At 42.2% G+C, this 27,877-nt stretch overlaps 1 protein-coding gene across 1 annotated transcript in view; it reads right to left on the bottom strand.

The window, feature by feature from the left end:
* The window catches only part of UHRF2 (ubiquitin like with PHD and ring finger domains 2), a gene marked incomplete in the record, with an annotated part of 1,200,358 nt that overhangs the window by 367,702 nt on the left and 804,779 nt on the right, over positions 1-27,877 (bottom strand). Inside the window, 2 exon segments of the mRNA XM_044061084.1 lie at positions 1,584-1,688; positions 23,503-23,610. Coding sequence (XP_043917019.1) covers positions 1,584-1,688; positions 23,503-23,610 — 213 coding nt within the window.

Below are 27,877 nucleotides of genomic sequence, written 5' to 3'. Positions count from 1 at the left end.
GCAAGAATACACACAAGCACATCCTTAATACAAATGAGGTATCAAAGTTCTCCAGGATAAACAAGGAACATAAACATAAGAATAACTGAAGGACCTTCCTACAGTGAAGTGTACTTCACAAAGTAGGTGGTTGACATGCAGAACCAGTTTCCAGAATGAGTGCTGGGATCTAATCCCATAAACTACAGCTGCAGTCAAGGAACGATGGGATGTAAGGTGGGGACAACTGCTTTAGATTATTACCTACAATGAAAACAGACTAAGCATCCTTTATCTCCTGCCAGCCAGTATATGTAATGCAAATTTCCTAAAAACTGGAGTCCGACCATAAAGATAACAAGGGGCATAGTGTTCTGAGTTAACAACCATCTCTAATAAGGGGCTGAACAGTGTGTGGTCTTGATGTTGGCTAGATTTTCATTTTGTGATTCACCACCAAGTTTAGGACCAGGGTAGAACTTCTTTACAATGTATGTTATGGCTTATGTGACTGCAAGAATACAAAGTGGACAGACTTTTGCTTGAAGAGGAAATGAACCATCAAAGTATGGAGGCCACAACAGCAAACTTTGAAAAGGGTCCAGTGTTGGGGACCTTTGCTTGCAATTCTAATCTCTTACTATTTGCTAATCTATCTTATGCTAGACGTCCTTGGAAAGATGAACCTACGAACTTTCCATCAAATTACGTTCTTTGCATCTTTCACTTCTGTCAGCATGCCCATTAACCAATAATGTGTCAAAGACTGACTACTGGAGGAAATGTCATTGCTAAGTTAATGTAAAAGAGATGTGTTGTCATACAGTGGAAAAAGAGATGTGTTGTCATGCAGTGGTCAGAGGCAGAGTGAGAAAAGTTAATCACAGCAGTGCAGTTTTGATGACAACTTGCACATTACAGACCCAGGAGAGTTTGGCACTGACATTTTCTTTAGCATCAAGAAAAATGTACCTTCCTGCAGTGACTGCAAGGAGATCAGGCAGCAAAAAAAAAAAAAAAAAAAAAAAAAAAAAAAAAAAAAAAACAGAAAACAAACGGGTACTGAGGTGGTCAGCAGAAACCTTACCCTCAAATGGAATCAGAGTAAAGGCATGGTTATGAATCAAGATTTATACAGTTCTGAACATTTCTGACGGCTGGATGAAGTACCAGAGGTCAGAATTTGTCTTGCATGATGTATAACAGGTTTTTAGGAAATGACGGCTCTTGCAGCATAATAAAATCCATTTAAAGAGGTTAACCTTAGACTGCAGGCATTACTGTATCAGCATTTTATAGGACTCGTACAGCTCTAAATAGCTATTCCAAATCACACTGTGCAGACTACAGGGAGAAGTGACAGTCTATCTCTAAGTCATGTAGACTTTAAGAGAATAAGTACTTGGAATAGAAGTAAGGCTCGCACAGTGGGATGTGAATCCCTCTAGCAGGAAACAGCTTTGCGTCACTTGGAATGTCACACTGTACCACTGAATCACTATACCGATTCTTCGTTTCCATGGAAAAACTATACCTGCAAAGAAGTAAAAGGACAAAAAAATCAACATGACTATATTTTATATTGTGCAAAGAACTGTACTCACCACTTCATCTTCAAACCCTCCAGCTAAAACCAGTGAATAAGCACCATCGCTGCTCCTTCCATGAATCCCTCCAACGTGTGGCCTGTGCAGACCTGCCTCACTCACCTGTGGTTAGAAATTCACACATGTTAAAGAGCAGTGCTTTGCAAAAGTTTGAAGGTAAATAATCAAAGATGTTTAAATCCGCAACAAGCTTATATTCAACCACGAAATCCTCTACTATAGAATTATATATGCTAATAATAGGAGCCACAGTTCACGACCACTTCAAAAATAAAAATACATTTTTTTTTCGTATAAAAGAATAAAAGCGAACCACAAAGGTTTAAAAATACAAGTCACACAGGTTAAGCGCTCTCATCTGCTGACTGCAGACTTCATCAGAACACTTCTGCCTTTGCAATTCCATTTTATATGATTCAATTTAAAAATTATGCCCCAATGGGAATGTGCATGCACACAATTACCACTTGCATGAATAAAACATGACCTTATGAATATTCATTGACACCAGCAGCTCACTAACAGCTGCCAGCACTTTATTTCTATTTCCTAAACAACAGGTTAAAACTATATTAACTGTATTACAAAGCACTGTGGCTTAGTGAACTCAAAAATATGTAAGATTGCTATGCTACTACACTATATCTTCTTTTCAATGTCATTATTTTTTACTTTATATTTAAACTTCTATTTACCTTAGAGTGAACCCTACAATAAATTACATATATTTCCTAAAAAAATCACATTTGTTCATCCAACCAAATACACCTCAAACCTATTATTTTTCCACTACCTATATGCAAATATATAAATATGAAAATACACTAATAAACATTGTTTCAAACTCTTGCATCCACTATAGGTTTTGTTGGTATATGATCATTCAGCCCAGGTGCCTTGGCTGCATTTAACTTTAATTGCCATTTTACTTCCATTTCACCCAATTTTACCTTAGTATTTCCACCCCTATTATTTACTTTGGCCTGTTCAAGAATCCTAAACTTGAATGAGTGGCTCTCATTCATGTGCCTGTATATGCCTGCTCAAAGCATTATTACAATCTTTTCTTCTGATACAATGTGCGGTCGTAAATCCTATTCCTCAACTGTCTGTCCGTCTTTGCCACATAAAAACTTGGACATGTCACACACTTCGCCAAATATATGACATGCTGGGAATGACAGCTTCTCTTCCTAAACCTTATGTTGGTTCGATTTACATCCCCTAACCTTATTGCTTTTTCTTCTATAATTTCTTTACACTGTTGACACCGACCACATTTCTTAGTATATTCATCCTTTATACCACAAGCTGACCCTGTATTCCCTCTTTCAAATCTACTCTTTAAAATATACCCAGTCTTATACACATATCTTGGTGCAGTACCCACTTTACTGTACACCATTTCACCACTTCTCAAAATATTCCAATTATGTTGGATAATTCTCTTTACCACCTCAGCATTTGGGCTGTACTCTACTAAACATGCCCTATTATATTGAATATTCATTTCCTTCCCAGTATCATAACCTACCTTCCCCAAACATGTACCTAGAAGGGGCTTATATTTTTTACTTGAGCAGACATATACAGGCACATGATGATAGCCACTCATTCAAGTTTGGGATACTTGAACAGGCGAAAGTAAATAATAGAGGTGGAAATATTAAGGTAAAATTGGGTGAAATGAAAGTAAAATGGCAATTAAAGTTAAATGAAGCCAAGGCACCAGGGCTGAATGATCATATACCAACAAAACCTATAGTGGATGCAAGAGTTTGAAACCATGCTTATTAGTGTATTTTCATATATATATATTTGCATATAAGTAGTGGAAAAATAATAGGTTTGAGGTGTATTTGGTTGGATGAACAAATGTGATTTTTTTAGGAAATATATGTAATTTATTGTAAGGTTCACTCTACAGTAAATAGAAGTTTAAATATAAAGTAAAAAATAATAAATAACATTGAAAAGAAGATATGGTGTAGTAGCATAGCAATCTTACATATTTTGAGTTCACTAAGCCACAGTGCTTTGTAATGCAGTTAATATAGTTTTAACCTGTTGTTTAGGAAGGAGAAGTAAAGTGCTGGCAGCTATTAGTGAGCTGCTGGTGCTAATGAATATTCTTAAGGTCATGTTTTATTCATGCAAGCGGTAATTGTGTGCACATTCCCATTGGTGTATAATTTTTAAATTGAATTATATAAGATGGAATTGCAGAAGGGAGAAGTGTTCTGATGAAGTCTGCAGTCAGCAGATGAAAGCGTTTAACCTGTGTGACTTGTATTTTAAACCTTTGTGGTTCGCTTTTATTATTTTATACAAAATAAATATGTTTTTTTTTTTTTTGAAGTGGTCATGAACTGTGGCTCGTATATAATTCTATAATCAAAGATGTTCTGGACCTCATGTCATCAAATTCTGCATATGCCGTACAATCCTGCACTTTGGGTAAAGATTTTTTTTTAATGTTGGGATACAAAACAGAGAATACAGTTGCATTTTCTAATGCTACAGGACACTACCGACACATTATGAGTAACATAACTCTAATTAGTCTAAAAACAAAGTATCCAAGCCAGTAAAGCAAGTTCCAAGATGCAGACACAGGGAAATAATCACTTTAGTAGTTAAAAATGTAAATAAAACAAAATGCTTTTATCTTACATCTTTCATTAAGGACTTCATCAGAACCTCGTTACAATTTACCACTTCATCTTTTAAAATAATATACAGCAAACATATTAAACTGGATTTACGTTTCTTGGATTTTTTTTTATTATGGTCAGGTATTAGTCATCTACTAATTTATTTATTTTTAAGTATTTAGAAACGACCATTGATTTTCTAAGGTTCATAGATGACTCATCCAAATATACTAATTACATGAATGTTACAATTTATAGGGGCAATATTAACAGGAAGTTTTGCTTTATCATCTACAAAGAAAACCCACATATTCAAATGTTTACCTACATTATAATGGCAACCATTCATTATGGCAAAAAATAAATCTGGTAAAAGGCCAGATTATCAGGACTGGTAAGTGAAGATGACGTGTGTAAAGCTGAGCTTGTTAAATTATGAACAATGTTGAGGTAGAATATTCCACTGAGTTAGTGTGACAACTAAAAAAATGAAATGTACACAAAAGAAAGGGGGAATGTGGTCTCCGTTAACAGCAAGAACTACACTATGCACTAAGGTGACTAAAGAGAAAAAAAGATACAGTGGATATTTCTAACGTGATGCTCAAAACTCAGTTTACATAACAAAATTTCCACATATTTGTTAGATATGATTAAAAGAGTGTAGACAATACCACTGCCAAAGATACATTTACCAACACATTAGCTACAACACCCACCTTCACATACTGAAGAGGCAACAATATTAAATGGAATTTTTAAGAACAGAAAAACAGTTGAGACAATTTATGACACCAATAAAGAAAATAAAATAGCAAAATGTGAGGCCTATAAGTACTGTAAATACAACCGTGAAGGACCATACACAGCAATAAGCAATCAGCCTATGTTCTTGTAAAACTTCAGGGGTACTATATTTAGTGGGTCTATGTCAAAAATTCAAACGTCATATGGTCGAGACCATATCATCGACGTTTCAAGTGTTCGAAGATTGACTTTTAATGGCACCGTACAGTGCAGAATGAGAGAATTTCCCTTTTCTGCACTGAAGTGCGGTCTCGGAGCTGGTATATTTAAGTAGGGGTGTGTGTGGGGTGCAAAGCGGCTTGCCCCCCGCTCGCACCGTTAAGGTGTGTTTTTCTTTTTTTTATTATATATTCGAACTTCCAAATGTCGACCATATGGTATTTGACATTTTGGACGTTCGAATATAGAACATAGACCCTATTTAGCAAGCTGCATGTCCTGTGATGCATTTTATCAATATACTTATTAAAAAAGTCCAACAGAAACACCATTTACAAAGATTCCACCCAGTGTGTTAATTTGTAAAAAAAAAAAAAAATTCTACTTCTTGTCATCGACAAATGTGAAAAGTCTCCTAAAGGGAATAACTGGGAAGACACCCTAACCTATAGAGCACTGCACTGGAAAAGTAGAGTTGTGTACACTTCCCATAAATGTAGATGTTTGAGTGTATACACTGTTGCTGTCATCACGTGTGCGTTATCCCTGCTGTGGTAGCCCTCGGCCGGCCCGAATACCAGAGTCGATGTTTTTCTGCATCAGCTGCTGTCACTTGTAGACTGACATCAGGTAGTCAGTACTATAAAGCAAGGCAGCTGACATCATTACATCAGTTTTTCTTGCCCTAATCAGTCTGAAGCCCAAGGAAATATGGAAAACTGGTCCTGGTGGTTAAAAACCACTCTGAGAAGCTTAGGTCTCCCTAAGGAAGAGGATATAAGGGGGAAGTAGGGAGGGAAACCAGGACTGCAACAGTGAATACACTCAAACATCTACATGTATGGTAAGTGTACACAAATGTACTATGATCTTCATGTTTCACTGTTGCAGTCAACACCTGTGGGATGATTCCCAAAGCTGAGGAGAGGGGTGGAAAGATTAAAGACCTAGGCATGGGTAAGCAAGTCCTGCAGAATTGCAGAGGCAAACCCTGCCCTAGAATTAGAGAAAAGAGCAAGGTGGTAATGCTTTGTAAAGGCATGGACTGAGGTCCAGGTGGCAGCTTCTAAGATGTCCCTGGTGAGAACTTCTCTGAGGAATACTGTGAAACTGGAGGCTGCCCTAGTGGAATGGGTATGAATAGACTTAGGAGGTGGTTTCCAATGTAATCTGTAGCAGAAATGAATACAGTCTGACATCCATTTGGAAATGGTTTGCTTGGAAATGGGCTTCTCTCTGCCCCTGGGGCAAAGCTGACAAGAAGTTGGTTTGTTTTCCTGAAGGGTTTAGTTTTTCCAAAACATAAGTCAGGTCCCAGGTTGGCGTGGGTGGCCTTCTGGGAGGTCTGATATTAGAAGCCCCTCTGAGGAATTGTTTAATCAAAGGATGTGAGAAAGTACAGTTTTGTACCTACCATAAATGTAGATGTCCGATAGGTATGCATCTGCAGTCCTTACATATGGGTTGTCCTGCCTCAGGCAGCCCTTCGGTCGGCCGGATTCCAAAGTCTGGGTCCGGCGTCGGCTAATGTCGCCCTTTCCCCGACGTCAGAGCGCCTGGGGTATAAAAGCGTCAGCCGACGCCATCTTCCTCAGTTTTTCTTGCCCCAGATGCCAGGTGCCCTCTAAGGAAGGCTAAATTTGGAGAGATGCAAAAAATTCCAAACATGCACAGTAATACAAAACAAATACACCATAATAGATAACCCCAGCTAGCTATAAGAGGGATAAGTACCCAAGAAATACCACAGAGGGGAAGGAGGGAGGGTAAACCTGACTGCAGATGCATACCTATCGGACATCTACATTTATGGTAGGTACAAAACTGTACTATGTCCTTCAAGGATGCATCCTGCAGTCCTTACATATGGGTAGAATACCATAGCCAAGCTGGGGGTGGTAGGATCTAAGAAAAGGATGGTGTAGCTAAAATGCCCTGCAGGACTGCCGTAGCAAAGCCTGCTCTGGATCTGGAATATAAGGGTAAGTTGTAATGCTTGGAAAATGTATGCGCGGAGCTCCATGTAGCAGCTTCTAAAATGTCCTTGGTAGCCACCCCTCTTAAGAAGGCTGTGGAGGTGGCTGTGGCTTTGGTGGAATGAGGTCTAATGTTAGCTGGCACAGTTTTGCCATGAAGAGTAACAGAATCGAATGCAATTCCCTATCCATTTTGAAATTGTCTGTTTGGAAATTGCTTTTCCTTGTACACCAGCAGCATATGCTACAAACAGCTGGTCGGTTTTTCTGTAAGTCTTAGTTCTGTCCAAGTAGTAGCGCAACTGTCTGTGAATGTCCAGGGTATGCAGAAGTTTCTCCCCTTTGTTTTGTGGATTTGGAAAGAAGGTAGGCAGGTGAATAGCTTGGTTCAATGAGACCCTGGATACCACCTTTGGCATGAATGAAGGGTTGGTTCTCAATGAGACTCTGTCCTGATGCAAAATAAGAAATGGTTGTACTGCCATGAGGGCCTGCAACTCAGATACTCTTCTTGCTGAGGTTATGGCCAGAAGGAAGGCAGTCTTCCAAGACAGGAACTGTAGTTCTGAAGATGCTGCTGGTTCAAAGGGAGGTAGAGTTAATTTTTCCAACATGAAGTTAAGGTCCCATGTAGGCACTGGTGGTTTCCTTGGAGGATTGATGTTTTTAATTCTTCTTAGAAACTGCCTTAGGAGAGGATGAGAGAAGACAGGTGGATCAGTATTGTATTCTGCTGAAATTGCTGAAGCATGAATTTTTATGGAAGAGTAAGAAAGGCCATTGTGGAGCATTTCTGCCAAGTATTCCAGGATATGTGCCATGTTCATCACTGTCGCATCTAGGCCCTTTGTGGTGCTCCAAGTGCGAAATCTTTTCCATTTTGCTGAATATGCCTTTCTTGTGGAAGGCCGGCGAGCTTCCATGATGATATCCTTCACTCTCTTGGATAGCTTTATCCTGGTGAGGAGTCAAGGTATTTTCCAGGCTGTCAGCTGCAAGGTTTTCAGGCTGGAGTGCAGAGTTTTGTAATTGTGCTGTGTCACAAGAAGTGGCCAATGTGGTAGAGGCCACGGTTTCGTATGTGACATGCTCCTTAACAGTGGATACCAGTGCTGTCTTGGCCAGTCCGGAGCTATCAGAATCACTTTTGGCTGCTCTGTCCTGATCTTCAGTAAGACCTTGGTCATTAATGGAAGAGGTGGAAATGCATACACTGTTAGAGTATTCCAGCTGAAAGAGAGGGCGTCCACTTTCCATGCTTGTGGGCGGTATGTCCTTGAGCAGAATTTCTTCAGCTGGTGGTTGTGGTGGGAGGCAAAAAGATCTATGTCCGGCCTCCCCCATGATTGTGTTATCTGAAGGAAGATGTCTGGGTGCAGCATCCATTCGTGTGGATCCATGATATTTCTGCTTAGGCTGTCCGCCAGTATATTGTCTTTTCCTGGCACAAACTGGGATTGCAGCTCTATATTGAGTTTTAGGGTAAGTTCCCAAAGATTCATTGCCAGCCCGCAAAGAGGGTAGGAATGGGTACCTCCTTGCTTATGTACCACATAACTGTGGTATTGTCTGTCCTTATTAGCAGGTGGCCTTGATGCAGAAAGTGTTTGAAGGCCTCGATTGCATGTATCACTGCCAGCATTTCCTTTTGGTTTATGTGTATGCGCAATTCTTTCTGTGACCATAGTCCTTGAATGCATCTGCCCCCCACGTGTGCTCCCCATCCATGGTCTGAAGCGTCCGTTGTAATGGTTTGGCTGGTTATTGGTTTGCTGAAGGGCAGACCCCTGTTTGACTGGCTTGCTTGAGCCCACCACAGAAATTCCTTTTGGAGGCATGGAATGAGTGGTATCAAAGCTTCTAGGCTGTTATTGTGCTGAGACCATAAACTCCTTAGGTACCATTGTAGTTTCCTCATATGTAGCCTTGCTTGTGGAATCAGTAGAATGCAAGATGCCATGTAACCCAGGGCCTGCAGGATTTTCCTTGCAGTCAGCTGAGTTTGTTTTGTCAGATTTTCGAAATAATCCGGTAGTTGTCTTTATTTGTCTTCTGTGTGAAAAGCCATTTGGGTGGTTGTATCTAGTTTCGCACCCAGAAAAGTTATTCTTTGGGATGAACAAGTCTTGATTTGTGAATGTTGACTGTGTATCCCAAGGCCTGAAGTAGGCGGATGGCATAATTCAAGTGTTTTACCAAAGTTTGTTGGCTGTCCGCTTGTATAAGGCAGTCGTCCAGATATGGGTATATTTGAATCCCCTGAAGTCTGCAGTGTGCAATTACTGATGCCAGGCATTTCGTGAATACTCTGGGCGCAGTAGATAAGCCAAAGGGCAATGCTGAGAATTGATAACGCTCTGAACCTGCAAGAAATCTGAGGTGTCTTCTGCAACTTTGTCTGATAGGGACATGCAGGTATGCCTCCTTGAGGTCTAGAGTTACCAGCCAAGACCCCTTGCCCAGCATGGGAAGGAGTTGCTATAGGGTCAGCATTTTTAATTTTGGCACAATGAGATAAGTATTCAGTGCGGACAAGTCGAGAATAGGCCTCCATTGTTTTTCTTTTCTTGGGACAAGGAATAGTCTGGAATAAAATCCTTGGCCTTGTTCTGTGAGAGGAACCTTTTCTATAGCTTTCATTTGCAATAGGTTGGAAATTTGTTTTAAAGCCTCTGCCCTTTGATTCGGTGGCAGGTTTGGCATGCCTTTTCTTTTTGGTAATGTATGAAAATGGAACCTGTATCCTTTGTCTATTATTTACAGTGTCCATTTGTCCCTTGTAATACTGTGCCAATTTTTTGAGAATAAAGATAGCTTTCCGCCCAAAGGTGCTTCCAATTGAGCCCTGGTTGGCGGGGTCAAGGTAAAGTCATTGAGTCTGTCCTTGTGCAGCAGTTGTAGGTCCTGCACTACCTCTCTGGTTAGGAGGCTGCCATTGACGTCCTCTGTAGGAGCCTCTAGCTTGCCCTCTACCTCTGGCACGCCTGTTCTTGCCTCTTTGAAATCTCTCTGTGTCTGGAAAGGACCAATTCTTAGAAGGCCAATTTCAGCTGAATCTTGGTGGTTGGACCTGGAGAAAATCTTTGACTGTTTGTACAGATTTAGCCTTTTCCTCAAATTTCTTTAAGACCTCCTGAGCAGTGGAGCCAAATAACTTTTGCTTTTCCAGTGGCGCATCCAGAAGCTTTGCTTTAACATGATCTGGCAGAGTTTGTTCCTCAGCCAAGCATGCCTACGTACGACTGCACCTGTCATTGCTGACCTACATGAAGCTTCCAATGCATCATAACCACACTGCAAGAAATGGTTGCTAACCTGTTGGGAGTTATGTACCAGATCCTGAAGTGACTTGCGATCTAGGGGTTCAGGAGAAGACAGTTTTAATGCAATTCATCTAACAAATACTCTTGGTACTGTATCATATGGAATTGACAATTTAATGCCCTCACAGAAAGAGTGGAAGAAGTATACACTTTTTTACCCCATCTCTCTAAAGCCCTGGACTCCCTCTCAGAGGGGAGTGGATTTTTAGTAGTGGCAGTTGCAACCCCTTTAGGGCTCTGGGAAATAGTTTCTGGGTCAGCAGAGTGGGCCTTGTAAAGGAAATGATGCGAGTCCGGGACCCTGTAGTACCTATCGGGTTTGACAGGAGCCGGAGGAAGGGAGTCAGGGGAAATGCTAGACTCAGAGTACACATCATCAATGACATTCAAAACAGGAGGAATAGCCACAGGTCTATGCTGAGGTAAATGCAAAAAAGTCCTTAATCTCTTCCTGGAATCAGAGAATTCCTGGCCCTGCCATTTGAAATGCTCTCTCATGGAGTGAAGGGTCTCCCTAAAGGACAGCTCTTCAGGAGGGGAGGCCGAGGGAATAGATTCCTCTGCATCAGAATCCTCGTAGGCCGTAAAGGCCTCCTCCTGGTAGTCTGATAGAGCAGAGCCATCTGAGGCCTCATCAGATGACTGGGGATCAGTGGGCTCAACCCTGGGCCTTTTGTCTAGAGGAGGTTGAGAGCCCCTGTCCGGATGTGGCTGAGAGCCCCTAATTAAGGAAATAAAGTCCTCAGCTAAACTTAAAATCTGTGAACCGGTAGTGGATCCCTGAGGAACAGTCTTGGGAGGCAGAGATTTTGGCTGTTTAGCAGCTTTAGCCCTTGTGAATGCCTTTATGGACATGGATGCAGGAGGCCTGGCTGCTCCACGTGCTGGCGTAGTTTTGTCTAGAGAAATGGTGTCGGATGTTTCCAGAACACCGGTTTCTGAGGGAAATTCTATAACCGACTCAGAAGAGGCCTCCGGGGATGAGGCTGTCGGGTGTGCGGTTTCGACGGTCGGAAGTACCAAGGACTCAGTTTCAGCCGAGACCGAGACACTCGCGGTAGGCCTAGGCGTGGTTTCGGTCCGCGTGTGTCGGTCCTTGTCCTTCCGTTTTTTGGTTAAATGAGAAGTCGGAGTCTCCGACGGCATATTGTAACAGTAACTAGCCCCAAAAAATTCCTCTGCAAACTCCGCCTGACGCCTAAGAGTGTGTCGATTGAAGGAAGCACAGGCTGTACAGGCTGAGACGTCGTGGTCTGGGCCTAGGCAGGGGAGGCAGTAAGAATGGAAATCCTTATGAGGTATTTGTTTCCCACAAGTTAAGCAATTATTAACTTTAAGCGTTTGATCTGACATCGGCTGAGGCAAGAAAGAGTCCCCAACGGGGTACTTAGCTTTTGAAGACTTCGGTAGCTGAAGTTACAGGAGCTGGCCGACCGGCACTTGCGAACTGCTTCTGCTTCGGGCACCATGCGGCAAGAAAGACTGGGGAAGATGACGTCGGCTGACGCTTTTATACCCCAGGTGCTCTGAAGTCGGGGAAAGGGCGACATCAGCCAACGCCAGACCCAGACTTTGGAATCCGGCCGACCGAAGGGCTGCCTGAGGCAGGACAACCCATATGTAAGGACTGCAGATGCATCCTTGAAGGACATCAGGGGCTGGTCTGCTAAAATGGTGGAGGCGTGGATTTTAACTGAAGAGAAGGAGAGGCCACTATTGAGCAACTCAACTAGATAGTCCAGGATAAGAGGGACAGAAGGTTGTGAGGAACTGGCCCCTCAGGACTGGCTCCAGGAGCAGAATCTTTTCCATTTCCCTGTGTAAGATTTTCTGGTGCTGGGCCATCTGGCCTCTGTGATAATATCTAGGACCTGTTTGCTTAAAAGGTGCCCCTTGCTTGCCTTTAGAGTATTAGCCATGCTGACGGTTTGAGAGTCTGCAAGTTTGGGTGCAGCATCCCTCCCCCCCACTTGAGTCAAGATGTGTGGGATCAGGGGAGGCTGCCTGGGAGGCTGTGATGTCAGGCTGCGCAGCAAGGGGTACCAATGCTGTCTGGGCCTATCTGGAGCAATGAGGATGGCCTTTGGTCCCACCTCCCATATATTGATCAGTACCTTGGGAATAAGAGGAAGGAATGCTTACACAAAGAGGGGAGTTCCAGGGGAAGGTCAATGCATCCACCTTCCACGCTAAGTGGTGATACTCCCTGGTACAGAATTTCATTAGCTGGTGGTTGAGGTGCGAAGCAAAGAGATCCACCTCTGGATTTCCCCACTCCTGAGTGACTTGCAAAAAGATATTTCTGTGGAGCTACCATTCGTAGGGGTCCAGTAAGTTTCTGCTTAAGTGGTCAGCCAGGGTGTTGCTGATCCCTGGTAGGTATTGGGCTATTAGGTGCAATCCCATGGAGGAGGCAGTCAGCCAGAGGTTCATGGCTAGCCTGCACGAAGGGTAAGATTAGGGCCCTCCCTGTTCACTTTGTACCACATTACTGTGGTGTCTGGTTTGATAAGGAGAACCCTTGGCCTGAGACGGGGTTGGAAGGATGTCAGAGCCTTTTGTACTGCCATCATTTCCTTCTGGTTGATATGTAAGGAAAGGTGCTGGGCATCCCAAAGACCTCAGGTGCACCTGACTGTTAGGTGAGCACCCCAAGCAATGTCTGAGGCGGTGGTGATGGTCTGCCCAGTAGGCCGCAGGATGAAGGGGAGACCCTTGTTCTTGGCACAGGCCCCTGCCTACCAGAGAAAAGTATAGTTGTGTACACTTACCACAAATGAAGATGTTCGAGTGTAGTCACTGTTGCAGTCATTACACTTGGGTTATCCTGCCGGCAGGCTACCCTCAGTCAGCCTGAATTCCAAAGTCTAAGTCCGGCGTCGGTTGCTGTCGCCTCTTCCCTGACATCAGTGCGCCAGGGGTATAAAAGATGCAACCGACACCATTTTCTTCAATTTTTCTTGCCCCAGATGTCAGGTGCCCCCAAAAGGGTAGGCTGAAAAATATGCCAATAAAATATGCATGCACCAAAATATATAACACCTTCATCTACAAGCAAATACACCACATAGGTTGTATAGGTTAGAGAAGAGCAGACAAGTTGCAGCAAAGATATGGGGGATGGTGGGTGGGTAACCTGAACTACAACAGTGCATACACTCGAACATCTACATTTATGGTAAGTGTACACAACTGTACTATGTTCTTCGTGTTTCACTGTTGCAGTCATTACACTTGGGTTGAATCCCAAAGCTAAGGTTGGGAGGCTGGAGCTAAATAGCATTAGGAGCAGCTATGAGGCCCTGCAGAACTGCAGCGGCAAACACTGCCCTGGATTTAGAGTAGAGTGGTAAATGATAGTGCTTTGTAAAGGTGTGCACTGAACTCCAGGTAGCAGACTCTAAAATGTCTTTGGTTGGTACTCCCCTGAGGAAGGCTGCTGAAGTGGCTGCTGCTCTGGCTGAATGTGGCCTAATGCCCCTTAGGCACTGGCTTGCCACGTTGTGAATAGCAGAAACAAATGCAGTGGCCTATCCACTTTGAAATAGTCTGCTTTGAGATAGACTTTCCTTGTGATCCTGCAGCATATGCCACTAGTAGTTGCTCTGTCTTTCTGAAAGCTTTGGTTCTGTTCAAGTAGACGCGTAGCTATCTGTGTATGTCTAAAGAATGCAGAATTCTCTACCCCTTATTCTGTGGGTTTGGATAAAAAGTAGGCAGTGAATAGTTTGGTTAAGGGCCACGATGGACACTAACTTAGGAATAAATGTCGGGTTTGTCCTCAGAGAAACCCTCTCTGGATAAAAAATGATAACAGATTCCACAGCCATGAGTGCCTGTAGCTCTGAGACTCATCTTGCAGAGGTTATTGCTAGGAGCAGAGCTGTTTTCCAAGATAAAAACTTTAAATCATCTGCAGCGGCTGGCTCAAAAGGAGGCAGGGTGAGTTTTTCCAAAACATAACTGAGGTCCCATGCAGGTATTGGTGATCTCCTTGGAGGCCTTAAGTTTTTGGCTTCACTGAGGTACTGCCTTAACTAAAGAGATGAGAGAAAATTGGTGGTTATGTATTGTAATGAGCTGAAATGGCAGAGGCATGAATTTTAATTGATGAAAAGGATAGGCCTTTGTCCAGCATCTCAGTTAAGTATTGCAAAATCTGTGGACTATTTGGTGCAGCTGTGTCAATTCCTTGTGCCTGGTTCCAAGCACAAAATCTCTTCCATTTTCCAGCATAAGATTTTCTGGTACTAGGCCTTCTGGCCTCCAAAATGACATCCATTAAAGCTTTAGTGAGAGGCACGTTTTGTATTACTACATTATCCGCCATGCTGCCAGATTTAAGGTCTTTAGTTGGCTGTGCAGGATCGGATTGTTTTGTTGGGATAGCAGATGACATATTTGAGGCAAGGTCCAAGCCGGGCATGGAGACAAATTCCTTAGGATTGGGTACCAGTGCTGGCGGGGCCAGTCTGGGGCAATCAGCATCATCTTTGGCTTCTCTTGTCTGACCTTTAGGAATACCTTGGGGAGGAGAGGCAGTGGAGGAAAGGCATATACTGCTAAGCTTTTCCAGCTGAAAGATGGGGCTTCCACTTTCCATGCTTGTCTGTGATAACTCCTTGTGCAGAATCTTTTTACTTGGTAGTTGTGAGGAGAGGCAAATAGATCTATATCCGGGCAACCTCATTTCCTTGTTATCATGCTGAAGACTTGTGGATCCAATTTCCACTCTTGGGGATCCATGAGGTTTCTGCTTAGTTCGTCTGCCAGAGTATTTATCTTTCCTGGCAGGAATTGTGCCTGCAGATGTACTAGGTAAGCCAATGCTGTGTCCCACAAAGTCATGGCTAGTCTGCAAAGGGTGTAAGAATGAGTGTCTCCCTGCTTGTTTATATACCATATGACCGTGGTGTTGTCTGTCTTTATCAGTAGTTGTCCCGGATGACGTAGGTCCTTGAAGGCTGTCAGGGCATTCTGAACAGCTAGCATCTCTTTTTGATTAATATGTAGATGCATTTGGTTTGCAGACCATGTGCCTTGAATACATCTTCCTGCCATGTGGGCCCCCCAGGCATAATCTGATGCATCCGTTGTTAATGTCTGCCTGGCTGGGGGTAAAGTGAATGGCTGTCTCTTGTTCTGGTGACAAACCTTCGCCCACTAACGAAACTCCTGTAGCAGGCAGGGAATGAGGGTAATTATTTTTTCCAGGCTGTGGCAATGTTGAGTCCAAACACTTTTTAGGTACCATTGAAGTTTCCTCATATGCAGTCTCGCATATGGAATTAGTAGAGTGCAGGATGACATGAAGCCCAAAGCCTGCAGAATTTTTCTTGCAGATAACTGGGTCTTTGTTGCCAACAGGTTGAAATAGATCATCAGTTGCCTTTGTCTGGCGTGAGATAAGCCATCTGGACAGTTGTATTTAAGCTTGCACCCAGGAATATTATCTCTTGAGAGGGTACTAGTTTTGATTTCTTTTCGTTGACTGTGTACCCTAGGCCTGTTCGAAATCTCTTTACAAACGCCAGATGCTGTAGTAGAATGTCCTTGTTCTCTGCTTGAATGAGGCAGTCGTCCAAGTAAGGATATATTTGTATTCCTCTTTGTCTTCAGAATGCAATTACTGGTGCCAGGCACTTTGTGAAGACCCTGGGTGTAGTAGATAAGCCAAAGGGCAGTGCAGAGAATTGGCAGTGCATTGAGCCAGCTTTGAATATGAGGTATCTTCTGCATGTTTGTCTGATTGGGACATGCAGGTATGCCTCTTTCAGGTCTAAAGTCACAAGCCCATCCTTCTTGCCCAGCACAGGCAGAAGTTGCTGTAGAGTCAACATTTTTAATTTTGGTATATCCAGATATGTGTTTAGAATAGATAGGTCCAGTATTGGTCTCCAGGTCTTGTCCTTTCTTGGTACCAAAAACAGTCTTGAATAAAATCCTTGTCCCTGCTCTTGCTCTGGTACTCGTTGAATGGCCCTCATGTCCATGAGCGATGAGACTTGCTTTTGTGCCTCTGCCCATTGATGTTTTGGCAGGTCTGGCCAACCGTTTGTCCTTGGCAGGGTATGGAAGTGAAACTTGTAGCCTTGTGACACTATGCCTAGGACCTATTTGTCCTGGGTTATTATGTGCCAGTTTTGAGAAAAAAGTGCTAGTTTTCCCCCTAAAGGTGCTGCCAGAAGATAAGTGCTTGGTGCAGGCAGGGGGAAGTCATTGGGACTGTTTCCTGTATGGCTGTGATTTGTCTTCTCCGTTTTTGGAGGTAGAAGCACCCCATTGTTTAGACCTGTAAGAACCTTGGGGCTGGGATCTGCCTCTTGGGCGTCTGTATCTGCCCCTGTGTGGTCTGTCTGACACTGGAAAGGACCAATTCTTTGTAGGCCAGTGTCTGCTAAATCTTGGAGGATGAACCTAAAAGAAATCCTTAACCGTAGAAAAAAGAAAGACTTAACACTCATTAGTCTTGATATAAGTTGACTCAGTAAGTTGGGACTACTTGTTTATCTTATTGAAGTGTACAAATTTCTCTGATGCATTTGTGAATTTAATTGAACATCTATATAAAGGAGCATTGGCTTACATTAAGATAGGAACATATGTCTCACAAAAAATACCCATATTAAAAGGTACAAAACAAGGGTGTGCACTTTCACCATTATTATTTACTTTAATAATGGAGCCTTGGGCTAATTTGATTAGAAACAGCATTGATATAGAAGGATTTGATATAGATGAAAATACAATATCTAAAATCCAACTTTTTGCAGATGATGTTCTAATTACATCAGCAGGAACAAATTCTTCTATGCGGTCATTATTTGATAAGATGACAGATTTCAAGAATATTTCTGGTTTGATATTTAATGAAGAAAAAACTAAAATATTACCAATATACACAGGGAAAAATGTTCTCACTAATGATTTTTTCAAATACATACCCAATTCAGGTCAAATAACTTATTTAGGCATAATATTAACTAAAGATATTAAATCCATTATACATAATAATCGTAACTGTCTTCATAATATACAAAATCATTTCAATAGCTGGAACAATATGTTTTTTACCATGGAAGAAAGACTCACAATTATTAAAATGATAATATTCCCGAAGAATACATAATACAATCAATAATACTCCCACCTACAAAAATAATTATTAAGAAATTGAATTCATAAATGTTAAATTTCTTATGGGCACCTAATAGACCTAGGATTGCATTAAAGAAACATACTAATAGTTGGTCTCAAGGGGGCATATCATTTCCAGACTTTAATTTATATGCTATCTCTTCTATTATAAAAGTTATTACTTTGCTAATAGATCAGTCATATGTTGCAAAATGGAAGGAATATTGGGAACTAATTAGCATTCACTTCACGAAAATATCATTAATACACAAAAATACTATTGTAAACAATCCCATGTTATGGTTACTAAAAGAATTTTGTACCTCATCTATTACACCAAAATATATAGCTAGTTACCCATTAAATATTATTATTAGATATCATAATTTTATATTTATGCATCCTAAATATAAGGAATGGAATTTTATCTTATTCCCTATAATGTATACACAAGGTATTCTTTTATCATCCACCTCTGAAAGAATTCTTCTAGTCACAGAGAATGATTTAAAGTATTGGTATCAGTTGCTGTCTGACAATAAAGCAAAAAATTTAGACTTCTTAAAGCAAGAATTTGATTTTTGAGAAACATGTTGGTTAGAGATTCAGACTTTTAGACATCTTATTAATAAACTTGATTTAATGTCTTTAACAGTTAAAGAATCTGTCCCAATTCTGATTGACTACTTGATATTAAATTTACAACATAGGGTTTCTGATAAAGGTAAGCTCTCACACATACATAAAATTATTAGAGATGAAACCTATTATAGTTCAGATAATTACTGGAATTATTTCATTTCCATTAATGGTGAATCACCAAAACAACAAGATAAACAATATATATTGGAATCTGCTTATAAAACTACTTCTTCCATTAATTGGAGACTTTTTACCTGGAAATTACATAGATCTTTCTATACACCTTTAATGATGAATAAAATAAACAATAAAGACAACATATGTAAGAGATGTAATGTAGAAATAAATGCTGATTGGGCACATATGTTTTATGACTGTATAAAATTGAAGGAATATTGGATGTTAATCAATGATTTTTTGCAGGCTCTTTTCACAGATAATTTCATAGTCTCTAAATCACTTATATCATTTAACACCCCTGTTCCTAAAAGTGTTAAAAAAGTTAAACTTCCCTTATTATGGTCTATTCTAGCAGTGGCTAAAAAAATAACCAGAAATTGGATTTCAGATACTCCTCCTTCATTTAATGAATTTAAAAATGTTATGACTGAAGTGCGTCATATGGAACTAATGACAATAAAGTCAAGAACCATTAGAAAAACGTCTTACTATAATATATGGGATACTTTACAAAATCTGTTAAAAAAGTCTTAGTTTCATTAGTAAGATGTTACAGTTTAATTGATTTGATTTGTAGTGGATGGCTCTGTAAATACTTTGGTTGTTTTATCAAATGTTATAACCATTTATATTTTAACTGCTTGTATAAGATTGTTATGATATTTATTTTGTATGTTAAAAATAATAAACTTGTTTTAAAAAAAAAAGAAATCCTTAACCGTTTGCATAGATTTAGCTTTGTCCTCCATTTTCTTTAACACCTCTTCTGCTTTAACACCAAACAAAGTATCATGCTGTAATGGAGCATCTAATAATTTTGCTTTGACATGATCAGGCAGACTTTGTTCCTTTAACCAAGCATGCCTCCTGATGACAGAACCCGTAACAGCGGCTCTGCAGGAGGCCTCCAAAGAATCAAAACCAGATTGCAAAGTATGCTTTCCAACTTGTTCAGCTGCATGCAATAAATCCTGCATTTCTTTGTTTTCTGCACATTCAGAATTTGTCAACATTTTCTGTTTAAGCAGTGACATAATATACTGCTGATATTTGAGCATATGAAAATGACAATTTAAAGCCCGTATAGCCAAGGTAACGGAAGTGTAAATCTTTTTTCCCCATCTATCCAATGCCCTAGAATCTCTGTCAGAGGGGGCAGGGTTTCTTGCAGTGGAAGCCTTGACCCCTCTGGGACTCGGAGAGTTTCTGGGTCAGCAGCAGGGTTTTTGAAAAGGAATTTACGAGAGTCAGGAACCCTGTAGTACCTATCCGGCGTAACAGGAGCTGGAGATAAGGAGTCAGGGGTCAGACTGGACTCTGAAAATACATCAACAATGTCTAGCACAGGTGAAATAGCTAGGAGCCTGTGTTGTGGTAGTAAAAGGAAGTCTCTGAGTCTTTTCTTAGATTCTGAAAAATCTTGGCTCTCCCAGTGGAAATGCTCCCTTATGGTATGCAAGGTTTCCCCAAAAGAGTAATCCTCAGGAGGAGAGGCTGAAGGGATAGATTCTTCAGCATCAGAATCCTCATAGGGAGGAAGAGAGTATTCCTGTTCAGAAGAGGAATCAGATGAAATGGAAACCTGATCTGAAGATTCATATCCTGTCTCTTGCCTAGGCCTTTTATCAGGTGGGGGATGGGAACCCCTGATCAAAGTAATTAAGTCTTCGGCCATTTTGAGCATCTGTTTTTTGGGCATGGAGGCCTGTCCATGAGGCTGTTGTACTTGTTTCTTTGTCTTTAAGTGTGCTTTAGTCTTTGCCTTTGAAGCTGAAGTCATTTTAATGTATAATTGAGTTTTTCTGAAAACACCCTCGAAGCCGATGCCTGCTCATCGGCTCTGGACCCATCTGAGGGAATAGTCTCCAAAGGTCCAATACCTTGAGCTTCCAGCGGCTTAGGCAACTCCACGTGGGAGTCGGTAGCGGCCTGCGGGTTTAAAGTAGCGGGCGGCAGGGGCTCCGAAGGCGCCTCACTGAGAACCGGCGAACCGGCAACTGGCTTAGAAGAAGTCTCTGTCGATTTTGAACCTCGGATTCCTGTCCTTTTCTTTGCGTTTCTTGCGAATTCCGGTAGTCGGATGGCTATCCGACGACATCGTATAATTAAATCTTCTGCCAAAATAGTGTAATGCAAAATCGTACTGACGCTTAATAGTGCATTGATTAAATCTAGCACAAAACTGACAACTAGCAACATAGTGGTCAGGGCCTAGGTAAGGAATACAGTAAGAATGAAAGTCCTTATGAGGTATTTACTTCCCACAAGAAATACAATTATTAACTTTTTCTGATATCGGTCTGGAGCAAGAAAAAAGTTTCCCCAACGGGGTACTTAGCTTTTAATGAAGACTTCGGATCTGAAATTCGAACACGAAAATCTCAGGAGTCGGCCGACCGGCACTTGCAAACTGCTTATGCTTCGGGCACCGCACGGCAAGAAAGACTGAAGAAAATGGCATCGGCTGCATCTTATACCCCTGGCGCACTGACGTCAGGGAAGAGGCGACAGCAACCGACGCCGGACCTAAACTTTGGAATTCAGGCTGACTGAGGGTAGCCTGCCAGCAGGATAACCAAAGTGTAATGACTGCAACAGTGAAACGCGAAGAACATCCCGGCCCTTATACAGGGGATCAGAGGGAGGAATCTGAATAATCAGATTCCTCAGAATCTTGCTCTGTCATTAGTTCAGGAGAAGGGTGTCTTTTCCTTTTAGAAGTTGCGGCCTGACTGCCTCTGATAAGGGTGATAACATCCTCCATCATCTTAAGCATTTGGGCTTGAGGTGGTGGAGCAGGAGTAAGATTGCGGCTAGAGGTAGAGTTTCTAGGAGTGGCCTGGCTTCTAGGCCTAAGGGTATCCATCGGTCTGAGAGAAATGGTAGCTGGATGAGAAGACGTCAGCTGTCTAGAATCGGTAGTGTGATATGTCTCCTTGGAAGCTGGTGCCTGTGTTGCGGCTCCGGACTCAACTGAGGCAGAGACAAGCAAAGACTTGGAAGATGAAGATTTCTGCAGCATACCAGACTCCAAAAGGGTCTCGGTACAGGCCAGCGTAGATACTGTACCAAGCATCAGGGGCTGCGAAAGTTGCTCACTGAATTCAGGAGAGCTGACGACCTGCTTAGCAGTAGAGTCGTCGGAAGGCTTAGCCGTGTGTGGTCTGTCTCTACCTTTTTTTGGAATGTCTACGAATTGTTGGCTGACTGACACCATTTGTGAAGACAGAGGATGAAAATATCTGTCTACAATAAGAGCTCTACGGCGAATGGTTCTTGTGTTAAAGACGGCACAGAACCGGCAAAGGGGTACGTCATGGTCTGGGCCTAAACAAGTGATGCATTATGAATGAAGTCTCGGTGTGGGATCTGCTTTCCACAGGCGAGACAATTGTTAACTTTTTCGGACATCGGTTAGTGCAAGAAAAAAGGATCCCCAACGGGTTACTTAGCTTTAGACAGACATTTTCAGCTGTAATCAGAGCTCTTGTAGGGACTGACCGTCACGCTTGCAAACTGCTTCTGCTATGGGCTGATGTAATGGCGTCAGCTGCCTTGCTTTATAGCACTGGCAATCTGACGTCAGTCTACAAGCGACAGCAGCTGATGCAGAAAAACACCGAATCTGGTATCCGGGCCGACCGAGGGCTACCACAGCAGGGATACCCCACAGGTGATGACTGCAACAATTAAACACGAAGATCATCTGCTCTTAAATGCAACTAAACCACCAGGGTTAAATGAACAACTTTCAGTTACCAGCACTCTTAGCTAAAGAGTTGCAAAGTTGTAACCCATGTATAATGACACCTGCTAAAATCTAGTTTACCAATACACTTTTCACACACTTTTAAATATACAGCTTAACATACAAAGTCCTATGAACTATCCTAATTTTTTTTTTTTTTTACATTTTTAGCAAAATGCAAGCTTTTAAGTTGCATTATTTTTTTTTTTATTTTAAGTAGAAAGACTGTCTTTTAATGTATTTAAATCAGCTGCATTTTTTTACATTTAAGATTTGCACCTTTAAAAGGTTTTAAAGGGCAATCACTAAGTGTCACCTGATTTATGTCATGTGACTTCTTTTAAAAGAGAAAGTATTTGTAACAAGAGGTTCAATGTTAAAGCACTTAACCAGAGTTTTATTTACATTTTAACTATTAAATTGATTACTTCCTGCATCTTAGACTAATTTTTTCTGGCTCGGATGCTTCGTTTTTAGTTTCTGTTTAAAGCCACTGTGGATAATGTGTGGTAGTTTGGTGTTTCATGTTTCTAGTTAGTAAGACAGTTTAAAATACTAGCAAACAACGTTACTCAGACAAGTAAAACGGCAAAATGTATTTACATTACTTAGAGAAGTTAAATGCAAAACCAGGTATTTACACGCACCCCACCTCCCCATGCTGCCACCACCATCTCTCTTACTACTACAAGCCGGACCCTTCTCACAACCTAATGCAGAAAAAGGGAGACAGAAGGACACAGCTCAGCAGTGATCACTCTTGCATGACATCATGACAAAGCTGTTGTCATTACTCTAACTTATGTGACTGGGGAACAAACTCAGCTGTGTATGCACTTCCAGATATGGACGTGAGGACAGCAAGGAACAGCTAGCATCTCTTACAAAAGCCCCTAAGAATACAGTTTGAATATCTGAAGATTCTTGAGCAGAAGTTACTGGCTGCTCTCACTTCCAACATCTGAAGCAGCACCAGGAATAGAGACGGCAAACCTGAATGTAGCCACCTCCAAGAAATTCTTGCATCAAAATTATTAAGCGGTGCGTACTGCCTGCTTTCAAAATAACAGCAATATCCTCCCTTCCTCCTTCAGTAGAAGTGTGGACAACTCAGGAGTTTTCCATTCTTGGTATCTGATGTCACAGACATGACTACAAATGCAGCCACCACCCTCAAAGAATATGTGGAAGCTACATAAATTAGCATAAAACACGCATATTTAATATACAAACAAGAAGTAAATTGCTACTGACAATCCTATTATATGTAGCATATTTCCACTTGCATACCTGTACTCTAAATTTCCAAGTGGTGCCAACAGGAATGCCTGGTATGGGTCCATAGTGGTTTGAAGGAACAATGGTGCATTCTTTGGTGCGGCCGACACATGCCATACCCTGTGAACAAAAATGCAAATGACATAAGGCTTAAAAATAATGATGTAGATGCTGTCAAATATACACTGTTAAACAAGTTAGCAAAGCTTTCAGGAAACAGAACTCCTACAAATACAATGCTGCTAGGAGGGACAAAAAATGTTACAAATGACTGCCCATAAATGGCCCTCTAAGGCTACCCACTTCCTCTCCTTCTCAGCTGTGTTTGTCCCTGGTAGACCCCTTACTCAGGCTGTCTGAATCGAGGGTGATGGTTAAAAGAAGACTTGGTCAAAGATTAGTCTCCGACAATCCCAGACAGATCCACTGCTGTCATTTATAACTTACTGATGCCTTCCAATTCACAGAAGCATATGAGTCGTGAGGCATTCTGACACCCTCTAGCTTTAATTTGACACAGCAAAACAAGCAGCTTAAGTCAGCTGTGCTGAGATAATATAGTTACTAAATAATTTAATGCAAAAGAAGCCTTCCCCAAGGAGAAGCACACTGTAGCAGGTACCTGCGATGAGACTGCAACAAAGTATATCACTTCAAAAGAAACCTAGCACTCTGCATAGACCGAAGCTGCTCAAATAATGTAAACCCAAATGCCCTGTTTAGGAAAAATGTGTGCAACTTCCCCATATTCTGCTACTGCAAACAATTAACATACACTGGGAATGGGTAAAAATAACACTAAAAATAGGAGAGGCAAAACATTACTGCTGATGTTTTCTGTCAGGAATGAAAGCCTGAAAATCCATGGGCCTAAAGTAATGTCCTTCTCAACAATGACCAGTTTAACCTTTTAAGGTTTTTGAGCCCAATGCCCTCCTCGATGCCCAGTTTATTCTTTTGATTAAGGTTTTTGGGCCCTTGTGTTCTTCACAAGACATTGGGTGTTTCACTCTTAAATTAAAATTGAGCTTTTTGTGGATAAGAAGGTTCCAGTGATCCAGCAAATTGCCAACTACACACAGCCAAGCTACATACATTCTAACTAGACATCAAGAAGCGTTATGTACAATACACACAATACAGGGGATGCCATTCACTCATGTAACTTAACTCCACAAGCAGCACTGTTCCCCTTGAAGTAAATCCCTCACAAAACAGGCACAGACCACTCCATCAAAGGCAAGCTTGCAAAGGCCATTCGGCTAACAGGGAGCAACTAAACGGGCAATAAAATGGTTATTTTTTTCCAAGGAAGCATACCTCCTCATTCTAATGCAACAGACTCCTCTGTACCTCTGAATAACTAATGCTGAAATCACCAAAGCTTGGTATGTATCTACTGCCCATGTGGTCTTGCCAAAATTGTCTTGAACAAATCAGTTCTAGACCAAGAAGACAGATCTCAAACCACTAAGAAGCAAAAAATGGAGTATTTTCACATCTGAAGTAGCAGAATACAATACAATTGATTCTCAGATTGGTCAGTAGCTACTTGCAAAATGAGCTTCCGCAACTTTGAAGGCAAGCAAGATGAATAACTGATGCAGTCTTCGAGTGTGAAAATTACTTGAAGTCAATGGACAATCAGTATGACAAGAGGCCAAGCACCGAGACAAGTTAGTGTTTTGAATTCCAACAAAACTTCACATGACTCAGCATTTTATCAAGGAATGTCCAAAATAAAATACAGAAATTAAAAAAGTATTTCTTGAACTTGAGGATCTGTAACTCTGAAATCTACTGCAAACAACGTAGACTCTACAGGGAAAACGTTCAATGAAATGCAAGGACAAATCTCCTGTGCCCTATGGAAGCATAAAGTCCTCAAAGATGACCACTTACAGAAGACATCCTTCACATGGATGACTTATCATATTACGCCAACAGCATCTGGGACAGAGTCAGCACCATGGCACAGAGGGATAAAGGCCTGGCTATGCCACTGGTGACCCATGTTTGCTTAGTAACATGGGTGTCTGAGGTGCTCACAAGGGACGACAGGTGTGCTAATCTTGGATGGGGAGAAGGGAAAAGTGCGGGCACTGGCAAAGTACAGTTATGTACACTTACCATAAATGTAGATGTTAGAGTGTATTCACTGTTGCAGTCATCACATATCCCTGCTATGGTAGCCCTCGACCGGCCCAAATACCACAGTCAATGTTTTTCTGCGTCAGCTGCTGCCGCTTGCTGTCTGATGTCAGGTCGTCAGTGCTATAAAGGAAGGCAGCCAACGTCATTACATCAGTTTTTCTTGCCCTAACCAGTCACAGGCCCAAGTAAACATGGTAAAGTGGTCCTGGTGGCTAAAAGCCACCATTAGAAACTTATGTCTCCCCAAAGAAAGAAGATATAAGGGGAAAGGAGGGTGGGACACCAGGACTGCAACAGTGAATACACTCTAACATCTACATTTATGGTAAGTGTACACAACTGTACCATGTTCTTCGTGTTTCACTGTTGCAGTCATCACCTGTGGGAGGATTCCCAAAGCTGACGAGAGGGGTGGTTGAATGAGTAACAGACCTAGGAATGGGTCAGCATGCCCTGCAGAACTGCAGAGGCAAACTCTGCCCTAGCCTTAGAGAACAGAGGTAGGTGGTAAAGCTTGGTAATGGTATGGACAGAAGTCCAGGTGGCAGCTTCCAGGATGTCCCTGGTGGAAACTCCTCTGAGGAATGCTGTGGAAGTGTAGGCTGCCCTAGTGGAAAGGGTTCAAATGGACTTGGGGGGGGGGGGTCCCATGCAGAGTGTAGCAGAAATGGATAGTGTGTGAGATCCATTTGGAAAAGGTTTGCTTGGAAATGGGCTTTCCCTCTGCCCCTGGAGCAAAGCTGACAAGGAGTTGGGTCTGTTTTCCTGAAGGATTTAGTACTGTCCAGATAGTATCTGAGCTGTCTGTGCATGTCTAGTGAGTGCAGAATTCTTTCTCCCTTGTTTTGAGGGTGAGGAAAGAAGGTGGGTAGATGTATGGCCTAGTAGAGAGTTGCTTTAGATAACACCTTGGGCATAAAGATGGGATTAGTCCTCAGGGAGACCCTGTCTGCATGGAAGAAGATGAAAGGCTCAATGGCCATCAGTGCCTGATGATGTGAACCCCTTCTGGCTGAGGTGATAGCTAAAAGAAAAGCAGTCTTCCAGGACAGGTATCTTAGTTCTGCTGAAGCAGAAAGTTCGAAGGGTGGTAAAGTTAGTTTTTCCCAAAATGTAATTCAGGTCCAAGCTGGAGTGTGTGGCCTTCTGGCAGGTCCGATATTAGAAGGCCCTCTGAAGAATTGTTTAATCAAAAGGTGGGAGAACAGGGGCTGTTCTGTATCGAAATAAACTGAAATGGCTGAGGTGTGGATTTAAATAGAGGAGAAGGAGAGGCCACTATTAAGTAGCTCCGCTAGGTAGTCCAGGATAAGAGGGATGGAAGGTTGTGAGGTATAGCCCCCTCTGGACTGGCTCCAGGAGCAGAATCTTTTCCATTTTCCTGCGTATGATTTTCTGGTGCTGGGCCATCTGGCCTCTGTGATGATGTCTAGGACCAGTTTGGAAGTCTGTAAGCTCAGGCTGCTCAGTAAAGGGTACCAATGTTGCCTGGGCCAATCTGGAGCAATGAGGATGGCCTTTGGCCTCTCCTCTCAATCTGACCAGTACCTTGGGGATAAGAGGTACAGGAGGGAAAGTGTACACAAAGAGCGTTCCAGGTGGAGGTCAAGGCATCCACCTTCCATGCAAGGTGGTGAAAACTCCCTGGTACAGAATCTTTTCAGCTGCTGGCTGGGATGTAAAGCAAAGAGATCCAACACTGGAGACCCCACTCCCGGGTGATTTGTGAAAGGATTTTTCTGTATAGCTGCCATTCGTGGGGGTCCAGGAAGTTTCTGCTTAAGTGGTCTGCCAGCGTGCGGTTGATCCCTGGTGAGTACTGGGCTATCAGGTGTAGTTCCATGGAAGAAGCTGCCAGCCTGCAGAGGATAAGATAGGGTCCCTCCCTGTTAGCTGATGTACCACATTACTGTGGTGTCTGTTTTGATAAAGAGAACCCCTGGTTGAGATGGGGTTTGAAAGATGTCAGACCCTTTTGTACTGCAATCAAGACCTTGGGTGCACCTGTCTTCTAGGTGAGCATCCCAAGCTATGTCTGAGGCGTCAGTGGTAATGGTCTGCCCAGTTGGGCAGAGGTTGAAGGAAAGACCCTTGTTCTGGGCAGAGGCCCCTGCACATCAGAGAAACTCGGCCCCTATACAGGGGCTCAGAGGTTGAGAGGTCTATGGAGATAGAGCGTGCTGACTCCAAAGGTTCTTTAGGTACCACTGAAATTTTCACATGCGAGCCTGGC

This window comes from Protopterus annectens, chromosome 2.part0, assembly GCF_019279795.1.
Source record: "Protopterus annectens isolate FY-2018-M chromosome 2.part0, PAN1.0, whole genome shotgun sequence".
NCBI lineage: Eukaryota > Metazoa > Chordata > Ceratodontiformes > Protopteridae > Protopterus > Protopterus annectens.
This window is presented reverse-complemented; position numbering and strand designations above follow the sequence as displayed.